Source organism: Saccopteryx bilineata, chromosome 11 (assembly GCF_036850765.1).
Source record: "Saccopteryx bilineata isolate mSacBil1 chromosome 11, mSacBil1_pri_phased_curated, whole genome shotgun sequence".
Taxonomy (NCBI): domain Eukaryota; kingdom Metazoa; phylum Chordata; class Mammalia; order Chiroptera; family Emballonuridae; genus Saccopteryx; species Saccopteryx bilineata.
The window spans coordinates 66,711,016-66,732,233 of NC_089500.1; the positions used below are offsets into that span (position 1 = coordinate 66,711,016).

Sequence of the window (21,218 nt, forward strand, 5' to 3'; positions counted from 1 at the left end):
GGCACACCAGCACCTGCCCCCCACACCTCTACTTCCCCACAGGTGTGCGTCTCCTAAACTCTAATAAGAGTCCCCACCAGACTTGCAACCTGGGGAGCAATGGGCAATAGCAGCTTCTCCTGAACTAAACCCCTGAATCCAAAGCCCCCTTTTCTCTTGCTTCCCAGCATAGGCTCCTTTCTTTCACATAAAGTTTCTAGAGAACCTAAGCGACCCCACCTAGGCTCTCTCCCGTTGCTCTTTCTATTCTAGGCCTTTCCTTTTTCACTGTGCCCAGCTTTTATAAACTTAAATAAATATTGTGGTGCTAAGAATCTAGGTTTGAGCAATAACATGACCCGTTTTGAACAGATTGATTGTGTTTTCTAAATCTCTCCATGTGTATAATAACTAATGCCTTCCAAAGGACTTTAGTAATATTTTTAAATAACCCATTTTATTTTATATAAATTTAATCTACCAGACATACTAGTTTCTGCTAAAAGTACAAAATTTTTGAGGTGGAAAGGATGATCATATGTTATTCATTTTACATTTTAAGAACAGTCTAAATAAAGAAAAGAAAGAGAATACAATCAAAGTACCCTAAAAGTGATAAAATGTTCCCTCCAGGAATATGTACAAGGTACCCCCTGCAGGCAACAATGGATGCATTTAGTAAGATCTTCCTAAATTGAGGCTATAAATTAAATATTTCAATTTTTTAAAGTTTTACAACAGTGAAAAATTCAACTATGGTCATCTTTTCTTATTTGAAAACCAAAACACTACTCCTAATATTAAGTTAATTTAATTCATAGCATTTTATTTACTTGCATGTAGTCTTTCAAAACAATAGTGCCACCATAGAATTTCTCACTTTCACATGAAATTTATTTATTTATTTATTTATTTTATTATTATTTTTGCACCCCTCTGAAGCTGGAAACGGGGAGAGACAGTCAGACAGACTCCCGCATGCGCCCGACCGGGATCCACCCGGCATGCCCACCAGGGGGCGACGCTCTCCCCACCAGGGGGCGATGCTCTGCCCCTCCGGGCCGTCGCTCCGCTGTGACCAGAGCCACTCTAGCGCGTGGGGCAGAGGCCAAGGAGCCATCCCCAGCGCCCGGGCCATCTTCGCTCCAATGGAGCCTCGGCTGCGGGAGGGGAAGAGAGAGAGACAGAGAGGAAAGAGGGGGGGTGGAGAAGCAAATGGGCGCCCCTCCCATGTGCCCTGGCCGGGAAGCAAACCCTGGTACCCCGCACGCCAGGCCGACGCTCCACCGCTGAGCCAACCGGCCAGGGCCTGAAATTTATTTTTAACATATAACCATTCTATCATTTTCATCCTTACAAGAATAAAAATATTTGTGAAAAGATTTTAAGAACTTCATTTTTTTCTACAAAACGTGTTGGCAAAATGATGGAAAAGTACCTTCTACAAGAATGAGCTATAAATCATGCTAAATTTCCCAAAATATGTTAAAAATGTTTTAATGATTTGTTACTTTAACTTTTTCAGTATCTTATCATCACAAATTTTTTAATTGGGCCTTATAAAAGATCTTTTTTTTAAGACATTAAGAAAAAGTAAGAATTGAACATAGATTTTTTTCCTCCTTAATCATAAATTACTATAACAGGAATCAGTTTAAAATGTTAGTTCCTTATTTATCAATTGGGCATTAATTAATGAGGTTCACAAACTGTCTTTATTCTGATTACATTGTTTCTACTAGATATAGCCTTTTTCATGTCTAAGAAATCTATATCTTTCTCATTCAATTTTATACTAAATGAAAAATGTTTTTTCAGATAAGAACTCTATTTAGCATTATTCCCTTTTGAAGGAAACGTAACAATAACCATTGCTTCTTTTGAGTCAAATCTTGAATGGAATCTTAGATATCCCTCTATGATGGTCTTACAGTCCACAAAATTTGATGAGCTCTGATGTTGTCCATTTTATGGTGATAGTAACATAGTAATGCTGTCCATGTTTTTCAAATCAGCATCCTATAATGATAGAGTAAACAATCTAGATTTAGAAATTTTAAGAGAAACCACAATGTTCTAAAGTTTCAGCAATGTGAATACAAATTCCATTTCTCAGAGAGTAAACTAGCCAATTTAGGGTCCTTAGTTTTCCAAATGCTAAGTATTTCTAAATGGCTGTGATTGAGTGTTCTCAGTTCGGTAAGCCTCCCTATGAGACGAGCAAAATGCTGTAGGTCTTCTGGATGATAAATTTTTGAATATTTGTACAAAATTTGTAAAATTGGTTCTTGTAAATTTTCCACATGTTGCTTATTTTTAAGGCATGGACGATCTGAAAAACATAATCATATATATCTTAATGAATGCTAGAAAAATGGTAGAAGAGAATGATTTTTTTAAAATACAGCTTTTAAATAATAAAAATAGCAAATATTTACTGAATCCTTAATATAGACCAGATATTATGCTAAGTAACTTGCATCTATGAAATATCTTATTTAAACTTCACAACACTCTATGAAGAGTATTTCTTCATAGTTAAGCAGCATTCATTCATCCATTTTGTTGGAGATAACAACAGTGAACATGACAAAATTTTCTGCCCTCATTGAGTTTATATTCTGGGTCTGGGAGTAGCAGAAGAGAAAAGATTCAAGTGCATTTTTTTTTTTTTTTGTATTTCTTTGAAGCTGGAAACGGGGAGAGACAGTCAGACAGACTCTTGCATGCGCCCGACCGGGATCCACCCGGCACGCCCACCAGGGGCGAAGCTCTGCCCACCAGGGGGCGATGCTCTGCCCCTCCGGGGCTTCACTCTGTCGCGACCAGAGCCACTCTAGCGCCTGAGGCAGAGGCCAAGGAGCCATCCCCAGCGCCCGGGCCATCTTTGCTCCAATGGAGCCTTGGCTGCGGGAGGGGAAGAGAGAGACAGAGAGGAAGGAGAGGGGGAGGGGTGGAGAAGCAGATGGGCGCTTCTCCTGTGTGCCCTGGCCGGGAATCGAACCTGGGACTTCTGCACGCCAGGCCGACACTCTACCACTGAGCCAACCGGCCAGGGCCCAAGTGCACATTTTTTAAAAATAAAATATAGTATGACAGGCCTTGGCCAGGTAACTCAGGTGATTAGAGTGTTATCCCGATACACCAAAGTTGCAGGTTTGATCCCCAGTCAGGGCACATACAAGAATCAACCAATGAATACATAAATAAGTGAAATAACAAATCTCTCTCTCTCTAAAATCAATAAATTTAAAAAATATATAATGACAGTGATAAGTGTTATAGAAAAATAAAAGGAAAGGGAGTAAGAATATAGGGTGGAGGGGAAACAACTATTGTTAAAAAGATGATCAGAAGTAAATGACTTTTAGCTGAAATCTAAGATGGCAAAAAGGAGGGAGCCATGTAGCTATCTAGGAAAAAAGCTTTCCAAAGTTAGTCAATTTAGGAACTTATGACAGGAGCCTGATTGAAATTTTCAAGGACTATATACATCAAAAGCAAAATGGATAGTAGTATGCAATGATGGAAAGAACATTGTCTTTAGTCTGTGTAAAACAGAAAGCCATTAAAGAGGTATGATCAGAGGAATGGCATGGCCTGGCTTGTTTTCAAAGAATCACTCTGGTTACTCTATAGAGAATAGATGCAAGGACAGAAAACAGGAAAGACAGAATGGTAGTTCTAATTAAAGCAGCAGGGACAGAGTAAGAATTCTGGATATATTTTGAGGTTAGAGTCAATAGGATTTGCTGTATATTTACTATAGGTGTAAGAAAAAGAAGTGAAAGATGATTACAAGAAGTTTGGATTATGCAACTTGAAGGATGGAGATGACAGTTAGTAGAGATGAGGAAAAGGAGGGTCAGAGGGGAGAACAAGAGTTCACCTTTGGACATGTTAGATTTGATATGCCTACTGGACATTCAAATTGAAATCTTGAATAGACCTTGTAATGGAGTTAGGGGAGCAGTCCAGGTTGGTATGTAAGTTTGGGCATTGGCAGCATATAGATCAGGGGTCCCCAAACTACAGCCCGCGGGCCGCATGCGGCCCCCTGAGGCCATTTATCCGGCCTCCGCCACACTTCTGGAAGGGGCATCTCTTTCATTGGTGGTCAGTGAGAGGAGCATAGTTCCCATTGAAATACTGGTCAGTTTGTTGATTTAAATTTACTTGTTCTTTATTTTAAATATTGTATTTGTTCCCGTTTTGTTTTTTACTTTAAAATAAGATATGTGCAGTGTGCATAGGGATTTGTTCATAGTTTTTTTATAGTCCGGCCCTCCAACAGTCTGAGGGACAGTGAACTGGCCCCCTGTGTAAAAAGTTTGGGGACCCCTGATATAGATGGCAGTTAAACCCATGAGATAGGATGAAATTTCAAAGAAAGTAATATAAAATGAAAAAGAACTGAGCCCTGGGACACTCTGACATGTATCAGTGTGGGTGATCAGGATGAATTAACAATAGAGAGAGCAAGCAGCAGCAGAGAAGGAAAATCCATAGAAATGATGCCCTGGAAATCAGATGGGGAGTGGGAGTTGGCAGGAGCATATCAAGGAGGGAGTGATCAACCGAAGCCAAGTGATGAGTGTTTGTTCTAAGAGAGGGAGTTATCTGCTCTGTCATATGTAGCTGGTCAAGTAAGATGAGCACTAAGAACTGACTAGTAACATCAGCAATGCCAAATCACTGAAGATCTTTACAAAATACAAGGGAATGGAAAGGAGGGGATAAAATCTGACTGTATTGGGTTCAGTCAGGAGTGAATAAGAAGAGGAAAATGGAGGCAGGAGTGTAGACAACTCTAAAAAAAAATTTTTTTTCCTGTAATACAGGACAGAGAAATGGGAGACTAGCTGAATGGGGGATATGAGGTCAATTAGGCATTTTTTAAGAGGCAAGAAATTATAGCATGTTTGTAAGCTGAAGGCAATTTTGAGGAAACAAAAGTAATACTTTTGGCATCAGTGAATAATATAATAACCACAAACTTTATGATTACATTGCCAAACTTAACCCAGAGTTTTACTGCTGAGTGGTTTTTACCTGAAAAAAACACAGTTGTTGCTGCAAGCAGAGCATATTCAGTATTAGTAATATTAAGCTCACTCATTCTTCTGTAGAAGTAAAACAGCATGCCAATAAATTCTTCAACAATACCTGAAAAGATTAATATCAAATGTAGTTTCATCAAAACAGAATATATTGCCATTATTATTTTTTTCTCAAAGACATATAAGAAAATGAAACATTATATCTGACTAATTGTTTTTTAATCTAATTAATATTTTGTATTGTATTAATACAAATAATACAGGGTATTAATACAATTAATACAAATAATACCAGTCAGGGTAGTGGAAGGACAGCCTTTGTTGCAAAGTGTTTCCATGGAATAAATAACACTTCCATCATCACTATGATTGTGACAATTCAGTGAATTGGCTGAATGAGGTGGTAATCTCATAGTACCTAGTAAAAGGGAAATATAAAATTCTGATCTTTAAAAAATCTTTATACAGATAATAAATTCAACCCCTCTAAACGGTTACATAGGAAATGTTTCCAATGATAGATAGCTTTATAATTATTACTGAAACATAAAGCTAGATAAAGTTCATATTTTACATAAAGATTATATAGAAGACCCTCCAAAAATGTTTTTCCATGATGCTATATAATAAAGAATGGTTTTCTCTTAAAAAAAAAAAGGCAAAAGCTAGACCAATAAATCAGAAAACTATAAACAGCTGTTATGAAGTACTTATTCCTATAATAACTAGTAAAATTAAAGTATAATAAGGAAAAATAGCTCAATGTTATAAATTTGCTGCTAATTTTAATAGCAACTATTAAGATTGAGTTAATTGGCCTTTTTTTACTTTCAGAAGCTGATGCAAGACATTCTCTGTAAAGCTGGGCCGCATGAAGAAACATCACTTCAGTTTTTGATCCCTTCTGTAATGCAGTCTGATCCTCATTGGTCAAATTTTTAAATCCTTTAAGAAAAGATTATATAATTGTTTGAAGTAGATAATGTGAAGATCATATTTAGGTATAGGATTTAACATTTTATATTATTTGTTCAGCTATGTTCCTTTAAAATAATCATGATATGTAACTTCAAATCTGAATAAATTCTTGATTTTAGGTGGCAATATTTTAGGACACTTTTATCAGAACTGGATAATCCTTCCTATAGAAAAAAACAAATTTAATATACTTTAGCCTTGTCTGACCAGGCAGTGGCGCAGTGGATAGAGCGTTGGACTGGGATGCGGAGGACCCAGGTTCAAGACCCCGAGGTCGCCAGCTTGAGCGCGGGCTCATCTGGTTTGAGCAAAGCTCACCAGCTTGGACCCAAGGTCTCTGGCTCGAGCAAGGGGTTATTCAGTCTGCTGAAGGCCCGCGGTCAAGGCACATATGAGAAAGCACTCAATGAACAACTAAGGTGTCGCAACGAAAAACTGATGATTGATGCTTCTCATCTCTCTCTGTTCCTGTCTGTCTGTCCCTATCTATCCCTCTCTCTGACTCTTTCTATTTAATAACAAATTTTGTGTTTCATAGTTTATCTAAAAAACAATTTTTCCTGGCTGGATAGCTTGGTTGGTTAGATCATCATCCCAAAGTGCAGAGGTTGCCAGTTTGATTCTCATCCAGGGTACATATAGAACAGATGGATGTTCCTGTCTCTCTCTCTCTCTCCCTCCCTCCCTCTTTTTCTCTCTCTAAAATTAATAAAATAAAAATAATAATAATAAAGAGATAATACTTTTAAAAAATGTATTTCCAGAATGTAAAAATGAAATAAAAATGACAGTGAATCACATTGATTGTCTTAAGTCTAACTTTTTAAAATCACTTGACTATTTTAAAATACTAATACTTTTACCCACCTGATTTATTAAAGCAGACAAAATAAACACGTTTTTTAATTTAGAAGCAGTTTTGGTGGGGAAATAGAGGTTTTTGTTTTATTATAATGTCTTCTTCCTTTTAAGAAAGGAACTTCTTAAAAATTAAGTGTTAAATTTATTTTTTTCCTAAAGATAAAGTGATTACCTGGAAGTCCCTTGGTAAAATTCACTAGCCCTTGTATGCGTAGGACTACTGTTTCTGAAAGTTGCAAAAAGTTCAGTTCAGGATATTCATATTCCTGCAGCTAATCAACAACAAAAAAATAAAATTAACAAAAATTTTCTTTTCTTTCAAATAACTCTTCCAATTTTAAACTTTTATGTTTATGCTCATATATTCTAACATAATTAATTATAAATTATTTCTTGCCAGTAATGGACCACATACAAATTTTTTTGTTTCTTCTAAAGGAACTGTATATTTTTGATGAGCAGCCACAATGTTATTAATAAGCTGATATTCTTCTTGAGTTAGTTCCATGCTCTCCTGGATCTATAAGAAATATAGGGGAAACTATAATGCATAGTTATTTAACAAGACATATCATTAAAGAAAAAAAAATCTTATGAGAAGAGTCTCACCACTTTTCCAGATCTAGGGGTGGATGATACAAACTTGTTGTCTACTCCTACCTCTTCCTCTTTGATGCTAGAGTCAAAACTATTCTTCTGCTTAAAGTTCTTTCGGAGTTTCTTTGATTTGCATTGAATTTCTGTGAGCAAACCTGTGATATTACAAAATTCATACCAAATGTTTGGGTACAGCAAAGAACATTATAGAATTTGATGAAAATTGTCTTATATTATTTATACACATATATGATCATAGACTTTCCTTTTACAAAGAAACTTTCTTGGCAAGTATGTACACAGCAATTTAATTTGCTACATTACTTTCACCTTTTCCTTCCATAATACCTGTCTACTTAGAGGTCCATAGTCATCCTAGACATCAATTAAAAATTAATTTTTCATCTCCAAATTACAAATTTAGATCTTTTATAGTAGAGAAATTTCCACATTAATTATATGTTGGAAGCAACATAGAAAGTCAGTTGGTACAGCAGTTGAGCTACTGTTTCTAGAGGTTTAATCCTTGACTGGCGAAGAAAATATCTTGCAATTATTTTGAATGAATTAAGTCTGTTTTTTTCTTATAAAATGAGATAATGGTATTTTGTTACGGCAGCCTGAGCATACTAAGACAGGGATACAGGAAGGGTTTAGTCTGATTGGGCATGACAACCTGAAGATCTCCAACCTGGGAATTTTAAATAGTGAAGATCTTTGACTAAAGAGTTTGGATTTGATTATAACATGTAGTGTGATATAAACAGAGTATTGTATTGGTGTTTATTGAATAAGAATTTAACAATAAAACTGGAAGATTATTATTATAGCAGTTGAAGGCAGATTGAACAAAAAAGAATGAACAAATGGCCATGGAACTAATATAATAGTATAAGTACAAGAGAATATGAGTTTGCACAAGGCTAGATTAGACATGAAAAATGTTAACAGTACTCTACAGAGAAAAATGACTATTCAAATTACCATGAAATATTGAGCCCTGGGGAATAGGAGGAATTGAGGAAATGATGCCAAATTTTAGAACTACTACTGTGAGAGTCAACTGACATTATGTAATTTATTAAGCTAAAGACACAATGAACATAGAAGGAATGCAAAGAATCTTGTCGCTCTTCTGCCTGTTGAGTTGGGTTTTAACCCATCTATGTTAATTGTTAGTAGGTTCTTCATACCCAGATATCATGTAGGCTTCTAAAGATATAAGACTGAAGAAGGAGAACTACTCATTTAAAATTCTGTTCTTTCTAGATGCGTTATATAATTTTAGGTTAAGTAATATGAAAATACAAGGCTTTCTAATTTATGAAAATATGATTATTGCTAAAATTAGAGTAATACAGTATAAAGCAGGATTTATAAAAATAATTACCTAGATTGGTAACTGGCTATCCTAATTTAGCATATGTTAGAAAATAGCTTAAATCCAGGCAAATATGACTCTAAAATCATCTCTTGAGGAATGTACTAAGTTCTCAATAAGGTAAGAAAAAACTAAAATCTCCTTCAAAAGAGAAAAAAAGCCCACAATGCCACTTACATTCTTCCAACATTCCCACTGCCTTACACTTCTTCAGTCTGCACTCTTGACATTTTCTACGCATGTACATGTCCATTTCACAGTGACCACCATTCTTGCAACTATATACTGCATTTTTGGTAATGCTACGCCGAAAAAAACCTAATAACAAAAAAAATTTAATTTTACTATTAGGAGTTTTTAGCTATGTGTTTTTATTAATATATACTTCAATACAATTAGATAATCAAGTTAACTAAATTTTTTCAGTGTTTTTTTTTTCCTCAATATGATTTGGTTTAACATACATTTTTCAGGTTAATTATTTTAAGCCTCTTCTGTTTGATATATTCTATTTCAAGGTTGTTCATGTCAATACTCACATTGAAAATTAAACTATATAGCTCCATCACATTAAGACAACTCTATTTTACTATGGTTATAATATACCATCCAAACACATTTTTTTTAATTTATTCATTTTAGAAAGGAGAGAGAGACAGCGAGAAAGAGAGACAAAGAGAGAGAGAAAGGGGGGAGGAGCAGGAAGCATCAACTCCCATATATGCCTTGACCAGATAAGTGCAGGGTTTTGAACCCGCAACCTCAGTGTTCCAGGTCAAAGCTTTATCTACTGCGCCACCACAGGTAAGGCCAAACAAATTTTTAAAACTATGTTGTACAGGAAGCACCTCTCCAGATCCCCTTGGAAAAATGTGTGCTAATTGAAAATAAAACTATAAGGAAAACCTCCCTTTTTCTCCTATCACATTCTATCTCAACCCATAAAGAGTCTTCCAAACTTACTCCTCTTTCTCCTTTATTTCAGCTTCCCCAGATGAGAAAGGATTGCTAGTTTACTGGACTGAGATGTTGAATGTGCCATGTTTTGTGCATATGTGTGTGTGTACTGGAGTGGGGTAGGGGTTCTACATTTTCACTTTCATTTCCTGAAACCATGCATAGCAGCACCTCTTCCCATTTCCTCTTTCATTTCCCATTCCTATGCAATAATCTCTGATATCTTCCTCTTGTTCCTTCCAAACAGTGAAGTTCATAAGCTTAGTCAATGCCCCTGTTAGAGGCCCAATGTACTCTCTTTCTGTAGACACATGTGAGACTAGGAGTTTCGTGACTTAGATTCAACAAAAGGAGTAGAAAGCTCTGCTTAGGTTTCCAGAACTATGCCTCATTCTTCAACCTTGTTTTAACAGCAAGGGTTTGCCTTTTAAGATTAAGCAAATACGGCCCTGACTGGTTGGCTCAGCGGTAGAGCGTCGGCCTGGTGTGCGGGGGACCCGGGTTCGATTCCCGGCCAGGGCACATAGGAGAAGCGCCCATTTGTTTCTCCACCCCACCCCCTCCTTCCTCTCTGTCTCTCTCTTCCCCTCCCGCAGCCGAGGCTCCATTGGAGCAAAGATGGCCCGGGCGCTGGGGATGGCTCCTTGGCCTCTGCCCCAGGCGCTAGAGTGGCTCTGGTCGCAGCAGAGCGACGCCCCGGAGGGGCAGAGCATCGCCCCCTGGTGGGCGTGCCGGGTGGATCCCGGTCGGGCGCATGCGGGAGTCTGTCTGGCTGTCTCTCCTTGTTTCCAGCTTCAGAAAAATACAAAAAAAAAAAAAAAAAAAAAAAGATTAAGCAAATACTAGCCCAGCTATTCTATTAATAAAGGCAGTACCTCATTTTGCTTGGTCCTCATATGGCTCTTTGTGAGGAATGAGCTGTGAGATTGACAGTAAAACTTTACCCTGTACTTCTAATAGACATTTTTACCTAAGTGCTGTGTTGGCTTAATCATTTCCAAGTTCTTTCCCAATATTGCATTTGTGAATAAAAGCACTGCAGAAGTGTTTCAAAACCTCAAAACTTCATCAAGGACTATTTCACTCTTTGAAATTCCATTGTCAATGATTATTTTCATTTGTAGATCTCCCATTGGTTTTCAAAAAAGTTATTCAAAAAATAGAATCTTAGAAGTCATTTAATTCAGGTTCCCTCCTAATGCATGAATTATATCAACCATATGAGAAGATAGAAGATATACTAGTTAACATTCAGGTCCTTTTTTTTTTTCTTTTTTTTTACAGGGACAGAGAGAGGGATAGACAGGGACGGAGAGAGATAAGAAGCATCAATCACCAGTTTTTTTGTTGCGAGACCTTAGTTGTTCATTGACTGCTTTCTCATATGTGCCTTGACCTTGGGGCTACAGCAATCCGAGTAACCCCTTGCTCTAGCCAGGGACCTTGGGTCCAAGCTGGTGAGCTTTTGCTCAAACCAGATGAGCCTGCGTTCAAGCTGGTGACCTCAGGGTCTCGAACCTGGGTCCTTCCGCATTCCAGTCCAACGCTCTATCCACTGCGCCACTGCCTGGTCAGGCCATCCAGATCTTTTTAAAAGTCATTTCCTATTTCAACATCAGATTTGTCTAGGAACATGAAAACTGTTTTTCTGGCATATACATTCAGTTTTCTCTTTAAATTTATTTAAAGAGAAATATAAAATATTATTACGTTTCATTTTTATATCTTTGATCCCATAGGTTGATCACGTTTAAACATATCAAAGTTCTCCCTGTTCTTATTTTTCACACTGTAAAAAATAAGACTACACATCTCAAATTTCATGCCTCTTCAGTGAACACTAGGATGTCAGTTTTGTTTTAATTTTATCCTTACCTTTGCAACCTTCACAAGTAAGTGCATTATAATGATATCCCGATGCTTTATCACCACAAACTACACAGAGTTCTTTCTGTCCCTTAGTTTGCATGGAAGAATGAGTTAGTCTGGACCTTTTAATTCCAGGGAATCCATCTTCAGTGTCGTGGGCAACTACGTACGTGGATTTATTTAATTCACAGGAACCAAGTTGATAGTCTCTACCATTGAACTGTGGATCCAAGCTAGAAGTGTTGAAATGGTTTTGTAAAGACGGGGACTGTAGAGCTGGTGGAAACTGGACAGCAGAATATTGGCAATAAGGTGATCCTTGAAAGTCAGAGTCATGCAGCTGATAATTGATTTGTTCTGGCAAAATATCTAGGTTTTTTTTTTTAACATAAAAAAAACAAATATAAAAAGTCAAAATTTCATATTGTTTTCAAATTTCAAAGGATTTATGCTCAATAAACAAGAGCTTTATTTTATTTTTATTTATTGATTTTAACAAGATAGGAAGTTGAGAGAGAGAGAGACAAGAACATTGATCTGTTCCTGTATGTGCCCTGACCAGGGATCGAACCGCAACCTCTGAGTTTTAGGACAATGCTCTAACCAACCGAACCACCTGGCCAGGGCAACAAATAAGAATTTTAGTTCATTGTGTCCACTACATCCCAGGACCTACTGCTGTCCAGCATGAAGGGCAGACAGTAAACTGAATTGCAATGCGTGGTAAATGCTGCCATTCAGAGGTATGCAGAGGTTACTCAGGAGCTGCAAGGAAGTCGCTAATGGCTCTCACACCAACCCAGTCTCCCCGCTTCAGTAGAAATAAATATTTCCCAATTTGGAATGAAAGAAGGTTTTCCCCATCTTTTCCATCTCCCTTGCTGTGGATACAACTGTTTTTAGAGATGAATTAATAAATTATCCCACCCTTCCACCCAAGAAAAATGAAACTAAAATACAGTTTTACTAGTTAGCTGGTGTTAAAGTGAAACCCATAAGCCCAAAATGGAGTCACTTGTGCTAAAGCACATGACACCAAATATAGACTTAATTCCTGACGTAATTGCAGTTTCAGCCTTCTCTAGAAATGTAATCTTAATAAGCCATTCAGGAATTTCTCAGTCAGTACCTGTGAGTAACGTCTCACGTGAGCCTTTTCCATCCCCTGGTTCCAAGGAAGCTGATAGCATCTGCCTGATAAGACTCCTGGCTCCCCCTAAACAACAATCTCTTTTTTTGGTAATAACTTTCTTGTCCCACCTAGAAAAGACTTGCCTAGAAAAGACTTCCATATTGTACAGCTTCTTGGGGGTCCTTTCTACTTACTGGGCTGCAAACTGCCTAATTCATGAATGGCTCAATAAAGTCAATTAGATCTTCAAATTTACTCAATTGAATTTTTGTTCTTTAACATTGGTTATTTCAACAAAAAAAAAAGTCCGAACTCCCCATTTAATAAAACACCCTCTTTTGCCATTTGTAGACTTGATTTAAATTACTAGTTTCTTTTTTGTTTTATTGTCAAGCAATTCTAACAACCAATTATCTAGGGATAAATTCACCTACCTCACAGGATTACTGTAAGAATGAAATAAAATATCATATGTAAAAACATAAAATATAAAATTATGCTTAATGAATATCATTGTTTTTATTTGTTACTTTTTAAATTATTATCAGAATCTCCCAAACACCAACTCACTTTCTGCCTTCAGGAGAATTACTGAATCTAAATGCAGAAAATTGGCTCCCAAAGGATCCAGGAATACTTAAGTTGCTCCATGTCTGTAACTAATAATATCTGTCCTTTCCCTGATCCTGAATCACCAGATGATTAGATTTACTCTTACCCTCAAAATTCTACCACCAAGATTGGTAAACAGTATAATTTTTATTAATTCACATAAATCATTTGAAATCTTAGAGCATCCAATCCAATGCAAAGTGTTGAATAAATACTAATGACAGCCTGATATAAGAAGAAAAATTGTCAGTAAAAACAATAACTTTTTTTTAAAAGAGGGCCCTTCTTGGATCAGTGTCAAGACTGCAGAATACTGGCTGATATTACTTTGGCATGGAAATACGAGTTAAAACTGTAAAAGAAAACCTGCATTTAAAAGTTTATATTCTCACTTTAGTCTTTTTTTTTCTTTCTTTTTTTTTTTTTAAGCTGGAAACAGGGAGGCAGTCAGACAGACTCCCGCATGCACTGGGATCTACCCGGCATGCCCACCAGGGGGCGATGCTCTGCCCATCCGGGTCGTCGCTCTGTTGCGACCAGAGCCACTCTAGCTCCTGAGGCAGAGGCCATGGAGCCATCCTCAGCGCCCGGGGCCATCTCTGCTCCAATGGAGCCTTGGCTGCGGGAGGGGAAGAGAGAGACAGAGAGGAAGGAGAGGGGGAGGGGTGGAGAAGCAGATGGGCACTTCTCCTGTGTGCCCTGGCTGGGAATCGAACCCGGGACTTCCACACACCAGGCCAACGCTCTACCACTGAGCCAACCGGCCAGAACCCCTCTTTTAGGAGGAAACTCCTATTGTCTCCTGAAATGTTTTGTATTTCTTTCCCTTTGATAAAAATCTTATATTAAGATTAAAATTTCAAGTACAGGGGGTCCTTGGGTTATGACAGTCTTGACATATGATGTTTTGAGTTTACAATGCTCACTCCCATAAAAACTTTTAAAAATTGAGACTTGAGTGTTTTGGCTTACACTGTTAGCGCTGTATTTAGACTCCATGGGCGAACTGGTTTGGTTGCGCACAGCAGAAGAATACTCAGTAATGCGGCATAGGAGTGAGGGAGTTGGCGTCCCCCAGTACGCTTCCCTACGCCATTTTGGACTGTTAAAAGAGCTAGTGTTCTGTTTGTGTTGCTTTGTTTGGTGACTTTTTGGCCCTTATCATGGCTCCTAAATGAAAGTCAGTGTTCAGATGGCAGTGCTTCAAAGAAGAGGAAAGCCATCACCATGGATGTAACAGAGCTACTGGTGTCACATGGAGAGGAGCTGTCTGCTGAGGATCTCATTCAGCTGGAGAAGTAGCTGATTGAAGAAGAGATAGAAACCCCAGAACCCAAGAGATTTATTACCAAGGGTTTTGCAGAAGGTTTCTCTATGGTAGAGGATGGGCTGGCAAAATTTCAGGCTGAGGAGCCCAGTGATGACAGATTCAGTAAGGTCTACAGAGCTGTTATGGATGCCTTGCAATGCTATAGGCAGATTTTGGAAAAGAAGTCATCAACCTTCCAGACTAGCCTGGAACAATTCTTTAAGAAAGTAGAGAGGCCTGTAACAGATCCTGTACCTTCTATATCAGCTGCTTCTCGAGATGAAACACCTGTAGTACAGGCAGAATGATCTCCAATGGCTCCTGCATGTTCCTTAGGCAATCCTGATTCACCTGACCCAGTGTCTCCAGCACCTTCTGCAGGTTCTCCTGCCTTTCCAGCTTCCTCCTCCCAATAGGTCACTCTTTCCCACCTTGCAATGCCCCTTCCAGTGAGCAAGCCAACCACAGGAATATAGGTAGAAATATTTTTTTACAGTCATTTTTTGTCATTTTTTCTGTTACTACAGTACAGTGTACAATACAGTATATTTATGTCCTTTTCCTTTTTCTGTGGCTTAGTTGTGTTTCTATGTTCCAGATTATGATTTTACAACTGTGTTAGGATAGGTAAGTGACTTAAGCTAGTGTGTGTTTTTACTTACACTAAAATTCCAGTTACATCACCGTTGTAGGGATGAAACTGTGACCTAACTTGAGGACCCCCTATATATTGAATAGCTACTCTGAATTACATTTATTAAATTACATGTAAACTAGCTTTAGCTAGCCCCTAAAAATGACTTCTATTTGCATGTTAATTCTATTTTTTAAAATTGAATACAATTTTTAACTAGTGCTTTTTTGTCTACATTTAATTCTGGCTTGCAACCTTTTAGTATTACTGATTTTTGAAATCATTTCTCCTGTAGGAAATAATTTAAAGTCTGTGGTTCATTTATTAATTAAAAAAACTGGAATTAACCATAATTGCCCCTTAAAAAGTCTTAAATTTCATTAAAGCTAGTTTACATGCAATTTAGTAAATGTAGTTCAGAGTTGCTATTCAACATGACTGAAATATTTCATTACTGTATTCCCCCATGTATAAGATGCACCTTAATTTGGGGGCCCAACTTTATGTATTACATAAAGTTATTGAACTCAAGTTTTATTCATCATTAAATTCATACAATTCCTCATCACTCTCAAAACTCCCACCCATTAGCTTTCCTCATCTGTGTCTGATGACAAATCACTGTCTTCAACAAGGAGCCAAAACAAGTGTGAAAAAGCAGAAAATGCAAGTAAAAAAATATCTACAACCATTGTATAAGACGCACCCAGTTTTTAGACCCCAAATTGTGGGAGGTGCGTCTTATACATGGGAAAGTACGGTAAATTAAATAATGTTTTATTAACTATGTATTGTATCATAGTTTTTTGGTTACATACCATAATATTGCACTGGTTCAACAAGACAGTACCCATCAGATGCAGCGACATAAGAATTTGCCATCCTGCGGTACAATTCTCACTTCTTCATCAGTGAATGCTGAAATAGAGCCTGTAGGAGACAATAATTTTGTAGACAATTTGAAAGTATAATTATCAAATCAATATAATTTGGTGAAAATAAAATACCATTTTGAAAAATAAAGAATTTAGCACAATTTGTACATGAGAAATTTATATTTACACTTTAACTGGAAAAATGTTGATTTTTCACATTTTACACACCAAGTTGTTAAATTCTGCCAATTTCTTATTGCTCAGCTCTTCACAAATAACTTAATATATCTTAGTAATAATAATTGTGGCTCTTGAAAGTGTACCAAGCTTTGGAGTTAAGTGTCACACGCTGCTCTCACACTTATAACCTCCCACTCTTCTAACAGTATGCAGCAATCATAGTGAGTATTGGGTGGAACAGAGGAAGGAAAGCAGTGCCTCCAAATAAGTACAATATCAATATGAGGTTTTTCTTGACAATTAAGGACTAAAATCAACAGGATCAGTCAGTATATACTATACTTCTGTTTTCCCTGTGTTACAACACATCGACTGGCTCTAACTATAAAATAAACTCTGAATGTTATTGATTTAATTTGTGTGATAATTTTTAACAATAGTTCTGTTTAGTTCTTTCCTAACTTCCCTTTTAAGTCTCAGTTAGACTCTGGAAAATTACAAATGCATGTGAAAATTTGAAGTTGTTATTGACCCTTCTTTTAAAATTGCTCCACTTATCATTAAGCTCCATAGAATATTAAATATCTGAAGATGCCTAAAAATTTAAAAGTATTTGATACTGCTTAGATATAGACTTTACTGAGTGAGACTGCACTTGAGAAATAATATGGAACAAACAAGAGGCAGCCCCGTAGAAGAAAACTAGTGGCCCTGACTGGTTTGCTCAGTGGATAGAGCATCAGTCCAGCATATGGACTTCTGGCTTCAATCCTCAGTCAGGGTACATGTGAGAAGAGATCTGCTTCTTTTCCCTTGTCTCTCCCCCTTCTTTCTCTCTTTCCCTCTTGCAGCCAGTGGCTTGATGGGTTCCAGCACTGGCCTTACGTGCTAAGGATAGCTTGGTTAATTCAAGCATTGGCCCCAGATGGGGTTGCTGGGTGGAGTCCAGTCAGGGTGCATGTGGGAGTCCGTCTATCTCCCTCTATTTCACTTTAAAATAAAAAAAGCTGGTAATATCTTGACAAACACAAACATAAGCATCTTATAATAATGCCATCGTTAGAGTTCATATCATAAACAACAATGTTCTAAAACCAGTACTATACTGATAAATAAATGACTAAAAATATTTTGTAAATCAGACCTGTTTTTATCAGTTTATGAATTAGTTATATTCCAGGGCATAAATAGGACCAATGGTAATAGTCACATTATTTTTGTACATAATGTTTTTCATTAATAATGTTTTTCTTCAGACTTTTAAATGTTTAAAAGAAGTATTAAAATAAGTATGGCATAGTAAAAAAACTTTCAGAAATAATGTTCCTAAAATTAGTTTTAAAACATTAAGTTAAATTAATAACATAGAGAGAGGTATGTAATTGAAAATGTTCTATCTTGTTAAAGTAAAGCGAAAAGTTACAATGGGCCTGGAATGATTCTGTTTTGTTATCTTTCCTAGTAAATATTTATTTAAAACAAAAAATAACTTAGTCAAGAGAGAAGCTTTTATCAAGACAATCAATTTAGCATGGGCAAAGTCTATATTTTTTCTTTAGCAAATACAACTTCATAAAAACCGTATTTTAAAAAAGACTATAATAGCTATTCTACTAAAAGATGCTTAATTCATAAATAAAATTACATGTCCTTAACCTTAACCATAAATTGTTCTCTCTAAATCTTCATATATCTAGAACTTTAACAGAAAAAAATTGATTCCTGAGAACTATATTTATATGTTAAAAATTATACAGTTTTTGCATTTCTACTCTTGTAATAAATGTCACTTGAGTTATAAATAATGCAGTGCTCAAAATTGGTATAACTGAAAAGCAGATTGCTTCATAAGAAAACATTAATATGTTCATAATCCTCTACTAAAAAAAGAATGATAGTGCTATGTGATACATAATTATAAAAACATATTTCATAGCAGAGTTTCTATGAGCCAATATTCCCTGAGCTTCTTGAAACCAAGGAAAATAAAAAGAATATGATTGAGTAAAAATACAAATCAAGGTTTCTTGATTCTTTAATAAGAATCTATTTTATAGAATACATGGAGAATTTTACACTGTAAGGTACTCAAAGTTTTATTATACAGCTTTATTAAGATGTAATTTATATAACATAAAATTTATTCTTTTAAAGCATACAATGATTTTTAGAATATTCATGCAGTGTGCAACTATCACCACAACCTAATTCCAGAAATTTTCATCACCCCAAAATGAACTCCCAAACCCATAAGCAGTCACTCCCCATTGCCCCCCCACATCCCCAATCTCTGGCAGCCACTAATCAACTTTGTCTCTATGGATTTGCCTGTCCCACACATTTCATATAAATGCAACCATACAATACCATATATAGTTTTAAATGAAAAAGTATTCCATTTCTATTATGTCAAGTTATTTTTACAGCTTAAGAAAATAATTAAATATTTATAAAATTCATAACTATTAAATTAATATTTTATATACTTTAGATAAGTAGAAATATAGTTTGTGTCTATTTCCCTAATTTGGAATAATTTTCATAATTATATCATCACATCATTTTCAACAGAAATATAATTCCCAACTACGTCTTTATCAGAATATATTTCAAGGTGCTTTGAACTTACAATATAACCTGTTGCTTCACAACATAAAATATATTTAATCGATAAGTTCTTAATTTAAAAATAGGTTTCATTTTAAAAATATAACAATATCCTTATATCAAATGTAAAGTCTAACTACAGTCCAAAATTGCTTTGTCATTCTTTAGGAGAAAACTAAATTAGTGTATAATTCACTTAATTAAATTTCTTATTTTCAAGGAGAAAACGCTTTTGATAGTTTAGCTATTATAGTAACAATTGTCTTCTTCACTTTGCAAAATTAATGGAAACTAAAAATCTCATAAAACACCCTTTTATTAACATCTTACACTTTAATAATAGTTTTAAATAAATAAGTTACCAACAAAATTAATATCTGTATTTAATTTAGATGGCATAAAATTATAAAATGTTCTTATATTTGAGAAGACAGCATACTCACAGTTAAATAAAATTACTGGGAATTGTCCTTGTCTTCACCAAATACAGTTTCAGTAACGACTTCAGCTTTCCAGATGGAGCAAACTGGACCTTTTCCCTGTTTATCAAGGAGGAGACGGGGCACTCTACGTACCCTTAGGCTCCAGACACTCAGCAGACCAATGTTTCAGCTCTATCTCAGAAACAAACTTCCTACACAATCCTCTCTTGGGTCAAAACAAGAGCAGTTCCAAGCTGACATAAATCAAATAATAACCAGATCATCAGGCATAGAGGCCTTTGGGACCTTTAGGTCACACTCCTCCAGAGTTCTTTATTGTTTACTTAATAAATAGTTTGTTTTCTTGCTTGAATTTACATTCTCCCATTTTGGTTACAAAACATTGGGCCTCTACAAACTACGAAGCAATATATACAGGAAGGAAAACACTCTCATTCATTCAAATTCTGCTAATACAGGTGCTAAATTCAACTTTTCATTAGCCACAAAAATTTTTGTTAAAGCCAATTATATGTGTGAATAATAATTCATAAGTTGGAACAATGTGAGATGTGTATAAATCATCTAGTCCAACCCTCTCATTTTATGGCCAAGAAAAACTGCAATTCAAAGAGAAACAACTCAATTTAAATGCGATAGAAATGTTTACCTAAAATCTATGTACTCTTATTGATCAATATCCCCTTATCAAATGTAATTTTTTAAATAAAAGTTTTAAAAAACAACAAATAGAAACTACTCCTTTTTCAAGTTCTCATAGCTAGTTAGTAGCAGAGATAAACTCAATGAAAATCCAAGCAGTTGAATGGGATAGATAACTTCATTATGATTTTTTCAGATGTCACTTACATAAACAAAGTATTAATATATTGAATACTAGGTTCATAGTCTCATCCCTTTAAGGCATTTCTAAGAAGGCAAGGTTACAAACATGTCCCACCACCAAATGCCTATTCTTCAGGTCGCACCATGTCTGACCTGATGACCTATGTCTGACTCTAGGTTCTGGCCTCCGTCCCACTTTCACATAACACTGCACAGCTTCAGTATACACCTTTACTACTGTTCCCGCCACAGCCAGTTTCGACTTTGCAACTACTAGACTAATGCAGAATTCTTCAATGGTCCTCCTCTACTACAGGGCAGAACTGATAATAAAACCTGAAAGTCACGTCACAAAGTTTTGTTTACTTTTTAAATAATAGGCTCTGTATCTGTGAATTTTAATTGAACCAAAGAATAATTATAATAGAATTATAATTCATTTAACATATTTCAAAACCAGGATCCAAATTATGTTTTGTTTTTTTTTTTTGTATTTTTCTGAAGCTAGAAACGGGGAGAGACAGTCAGACAGACTCCCGCATGCGCCCGACCGGGATCCACCCGAGGGGGCAATGCTCTGCCCCTCCGAGCTACTCTAGCGCCTGGGGTAGAGGCCAAGGAGCCATCCCCAGCGCCCGGGCCATCTTTGCTCCAATGGAGCCTTGGCTGCAGGAGGGGAAGAGAGAGACAGAGAGGAAGGAGAGGGGGAGGAGTGGAGAAGCAGATGGGCGCTTCTCCTGTGTGCCCTGGCCGGGAATTGAACCCGGGACTTCTGCACGCCAGGCCGACGCTCTACCACTGAGCCAACCGGCCAGGGCTAAATTATGTCTTAAAAGAAGTGACACTCTGGCCTGGCCTGTGGTAGTGTGGTGGATGAAGTGTTGACCTGGAATGCTGAGATTGCCAGTTCAAAACCCTG

General features: G+C 36.5%; 1 protein-coding gene across 1 annotated transcript; it reads right to left on the reverse strand.

Annotated features, from left to right (window-relative positions):
• Window positions 1–975: 975 nt before the first annotated feature.
• LOC136315317 (bile acid receptor-like) lies at window positions 976–19,600 on the reverse strand. Its single transcript, XM_066246803.1, has 11 exons — window positions 19,475–19,600; window positions 16,188–16,299; window positions 11,689–12,051; window positions 9,034–9,174; window positions 7,488–7,630; window positions 7,294–7,398; window positions 7,051–7,150; window positions 5,868–5,984; window positions 5,332–5,457; window positions 5,032–5,145; window positions 976–2,311 (listed from the first exon to the last, which is right to left on the reverse strand). The coding sequence occupies exons 2-11, from the start codon at window positions 16,249–16,251 to the stop codon at window positions 2,064–2,066; spliced, it is 1,521 nt and encodes a 506-aa protein (XP_066102900.1). The 5' UTR covers window positions 16,252–16,299; window positions 19,475–19,600; the 3' UTR covers window positions 976–2,063.
• Between the last annotated feature and the right edge of the window lie 1,618 nt (window positions 19,601–21,218).

What these genes read in the sequence shown, in the direction of transcription:
- LOC136315317 (XM_066246803.1), bottom strand. Translation starts at nt 16,251, where the DNA reads ATGGCAAATTCTTATGTCGCTGCATCTGATGGGTACTGTCTTGTTGAA. An exon ending in TACTTGTGAAGGTTGCAAAG is followed by an intron (nt 9,175 to 11,688) that starts GTAAGGATAAAA and finishes TTTTGTTATTAG; the next exon opens with GTTTTTTTCGGCGTAGCATT. An exon ending in CCCCTAGATCTGGAAAAGTG is followed by an intron (nt 7,399 to 7,487) that starts GTGAGACTCTTC and finishes TATTTCTTATAG; the next exon opens with ATCCAGGAGAGCATGGAACT.